The following is a 4,133-nucleotide window of genomic DNA, read 5'->3' on the forward strand; positions in this document are numbered from 1 at the left end:
AGTATCAGCTGATGTTTGCTGGAGCCACAGCTGTAAAGCTGCTGGTCATGATAACCGTTTGTATATGTGGTGAGAGGGAAACATGAAGATGAAACCAGGAGATGTCCTTACTGAATCATCAGAGCTGAACAGGTGATGGAGAAACAGGTTTACCTTTTAGGTGACATGAATGAGTTGAAGGGAAGTTATAAACTGTTTCTGAGAGACAAATAACACCAGGATCCTTTTTTTACGTAGCTGACAGCTGGTAACTGTGCAGGGGCGGGTCTAGCAAAGTTTTGCCAGGGGGGCAGGTAGGGCATTAACAGGGAAAGGGGGGCACAAAGAAATACTTTTCTTTCTTATTCTTATTTAAAATGTCTAGCTTTTAATAAACAATTATCTGAATCTTACAACCAAAGTTTTCATCTGATGTATAATGTATAGAAATCCATTATTGTATTCAGTAAATATTAAGTCTAGTATATACCCGAGTAAGTTATAGTATTCTTTCCTTTGTTAAGGTACCATCTGTGCAGTCTGCAATTCTGTTGAAGAAAAATGTTGAATCTATTTAATTACTGGAGAAAAATAATAGATTTCTGTGCATTTGTTTTATACGTGCATTAAATTAAAATCGGTTTTGTCAGTTAAGCATCTTGAGGCAGAGGGTGGGGGAGTGGTTCCCTATTTTTTTTTCTTTTCTTTTTTTGCTGGGAGTTGGCAACCCTATTAGTGAGGTATATGTAATTATAAATTAGGTTGTTTTCATATTTTTGCTAAGTACTGTTTAGAATACCAGAATAGGGAGGATGGTGTAGGTTTAAGTTTATTATAAAGGCTTTATGGCTTTTCCTATAATACCATGGTGGGCGGGTCACTAGTCAAAATGCCCGGGCTGATTCTTTGTCCCAGTCCAGCCCTGCCACGGTGTGACCATCATCTGATGGCTGTTTCCAGGAAAATAACACTCAATGTCAAAAAAGCTCAGATCATCGCAAACCAGTTTCTTGAACTTGTACTGAACTCAAATAGCCTCCACAGTCACCGGATTCCAGTCCAGCACCTTTGGGATGTGTTAGAATGGGATATTCACATCATGTTGAGATGGACCAAAACCTCTCAGGAATGAATTTAGCTCTGAAGACAAAAAAGGGTACTAGCAAGGTGTACCTAGTAAAGAGTCCACCGAGTATATATTATCATAATCATTTACTCTTTTACTTTTTTATATTACTTTATTACTTTGTTTCCTATGCCATCGAGGATCAAAACAATAAAGATGTTTTGTTACAGTTTCTGTTAATTTCAGCTACAGTTTGGCTGAAAAAATCTCATCAAAACTGACATTTTTCTTCGGATGTTTCACTACTGATAATTAGAGGATGTTTCAAACCATTGAAGTGAGAAACTGAAACTGAAATCCACATTTCTCTCACCCTTGTATTTAGAAAATCGCAAGATCTGTTTAAAAGAAAAAAAGCTGCAATCAAGATGTCCCGTCTGGTCTTACGGCGCAAAATGCGAGCCTTTGAAGACAATCCATCACACACTGATAAATTCAAACACTCATTTTATTACTGATTAGAGTAAAACAAACCCACCCACTGGGTGAGACAAGAGCTTTCACAGTTAAGCACAGTAAACACAGTTTTCCAGTAGCAGGTAAGAGTTAGCAGTTACAGTAAGACAGGCTGCACATGGCAACAGCCAATTCACAGTGAGAGTCTCCAAAGCTAGCGTGGAGACAAATGCCTCCAAAAAAAAAGTCACACAGTCACTAAGGTATAGCAGAATGACATTTGGAAATGCATGAATAATGACATTCAAGCACACACAAAGAGAAGATCAGTATTAAGTCTGCAAATCCTTTTTCTTTGTCAGTGAAGGCGTGCAGTCTGTCGTCGGTGATTGCATGAGAGGAGTAGCTCATCCTCCAAGTGTTGCTAGAGGGGTTTTTTGCATACTGTCTCATTAGTTGCCATATCTGCCCTCAGCCGTGTGTGCTATCCTTTAATGGTGCAGCTGGCTTGACCTTTAAAATGTGTTAAATGTGCTCACATGCTTTTTCTTCTCCACCACAACATTGATAAACTTACAGTGCACAACACAAAACAGTGACAAATCTGCACTTTTCTGCTACCACGATGTAGTAATTTAAGACACATTAAGTACAACGCAGCTGTGTGATGAAGTTGGCTTTACATCAAACCTTTACACAGATACCATACTGAACCAAGAATAGTTTACACAAAGTCAGATTTTTTTTTTTAAAAATGGCACATGTCAGCTGCAAGTTGCCTATTGTTCCTTTTTTCATTCTCATTCTTTAAAAATATGGCGACTACAGTTGATACATTTATTCCTCACAACAAACATAAACACGTCTCCAAACTTCACCGGTAATATCACCACTTGGCGCATTAATGCAGTGTGTGTGGCATAGAAATTCCTCCTCTTGTCACGTGTTGATGTAAACAGCGGGTGCTTTCCGAGGAGGGAAGGAAAAAAGAGAGACGTCTGTACTGGCAGATGGCTCGTTGCTGGGGGTGGTAGTTAGCAGTGGTCAGGGGTGACCAGATAGCTGTCAATCTCAGTGCACAGCCACGGTGACGGGCACCATGTTTTGGAGCAGTTCCCGCGACGACTGCGAGCGGGATGGATGAGAGCTCTCTGGCGCCACCCTCAAACTCAAGCCTTCAGCCTGAGCAGGGGCGACTCTGAAGCCTCTGTGGGGTGGCCGAATAGCTACAATGAACTGCCTCTTGAATGTTTCGCTCAACACAATGTAGATGAAAGGGTTGATGCAGCTATTGGCATAGCCCAGGCTGATGGCGATGTTGTAGACATACAGGAAAGCAAAGCTGGGCCGCTGTACTCCGAGGTGGGCCAGCTGGAGGATATAATAAGGGGCCCAGCATAAGAAGAAGGCCAGGCAAATGGCCACTGCCATGCGGGTCACCTTTCTTGTACGCACCCTGAGGCTGCGCTGGGGTAGTGGAGCAACTGTGGCTGACATATTTTGAAGAATCTTGAAGAAGACACTGCAGATGACCACTAAAGGGAGAGCAAAGCCCAAGAAGAACTGGTACAGGGTGAACCAGTATGTATCTGTGGCCGGGTTTGGGAGCAGGAGGGCGCAGCCGACCGAGCCGTCCTTGAGACCCATGAGTCCAGTGTACATCCAGACCGGAGTAATGGAGACCAGAGAAAACACCCACACCAGCGCCACTGCCGCCCCTGCCACGAAGGGGGTTCGAACGTGTTTGAAGCGGATGGGGTGGACTGTTGCCAAGTAGCGGTCCAGAGTCATGACAGTCAGAATGTACGTGCTGACGATCTGGCTGTTGGAATCAAGCGCTGTGATGACAGTGCACATGGTGCCACCGAAGCACCAGGAGCCATTGCCCACGAGCTGGTGAATGAGAAAAGGCATGCCAAGGAGAAAGAGGAGGTCTGCGATGGACAAGCTGAAGATAAATATGTCTGGCACTGATGGATGAGAGCAGAACTTGGTCTTCTTCACAATGGTGTAAATGAGAATGCAGTTCCCAGTGATCCCAAAGAAACAAATAACACCAAAGATGCTGGGCATGAGCACATTGTTGTACTGCTCATGATCTGGTAGAAAGGACAAAAACATAATGTTCTCCATCAGCTTTCTTTCCTTATAACTTTTTTTTTCATTCATTTGTTTTCAAAGTCTCAATAACTACTTTTTACATGAAAATGAACAACATAATATTTAATCTCTGGTGATAAATCTGTATGCATGTGCCCAATTCAACAGAAAAACGAGAAGAAGAAAATCCTACCTTTTTCCAGATTGTCAGGTGAGCTGAGGTACGAAGAAGATGAATTCATAATGTAGTCCTCCATCCAGCCTCGAAGAATAATACGAATATACTCTAAAATAACTTATATATCAGTTTATGGCAAAGAAGATAGATGAGCTTGAGAAAACACGCATATTTTAAATATACATATACATACAAAAATACAGCTTACACTGTTGCTTTATGGCTTTGATAGCAGAGGTTCAGCCGCGCGCGCATGTTTTTGTTGTCCAAGACACTTCAGCAGGGCACGCGACAAATAAAACGCGCGCGCTCCCGTCAGCTCTGAGTCTGATATTTGGTAACAGCGAGATAAAG

The 4,133-nt window shown here is 42.4% G+C and overlaps 1 protein-coding gene across 1 annotated transcript; it reads right to left on the reverse strand.

Moving 5' to 3' along the window:
- Positions 1-2,436: 2,436 nt before the first annotated feature.
- On the reverse strand, positions 2,437-3,850 carry mchr1b (melanin-concentrating hormone receptor 1b). The gene is made up of 2 exons (XM_063470497.1): positions 3,795-3,850; positions 2,437-3,600 (listed from the first exon to the last, which is right to left on the reverse strand). The coding sequence occupies exons 1-2, from the start codon at positions 3,841-3,843 to the stop codon at positions 2,573-2,575; spliced, it is 1,077 nt and encodes a 358-aa protein (XP_063326567.1). The 5' UTR covers positions 3,844-3,850; the 3' UTR covers positions 2,437-2,572.
- Positions 3,851-4,133: the final 283 nt, after the last annotated feature.

The sequence above is a fragment of the Pelmatolapia mariae genome, linkage group LG4 (genome assembly GCF_036321145.2).
Source record: "Pelmatolapia mariae isolate MD_Pm_ZW linkage group LG4, Pm_UMD_F_2, whole genome shotgun sequence".
Lineage (NCBI taxonomy): Eukaryota > Metazoa > Chordata > Actinopteri > Cichliformes > Cichlidae > Pelmatolapia > Pelmatolapia mariae.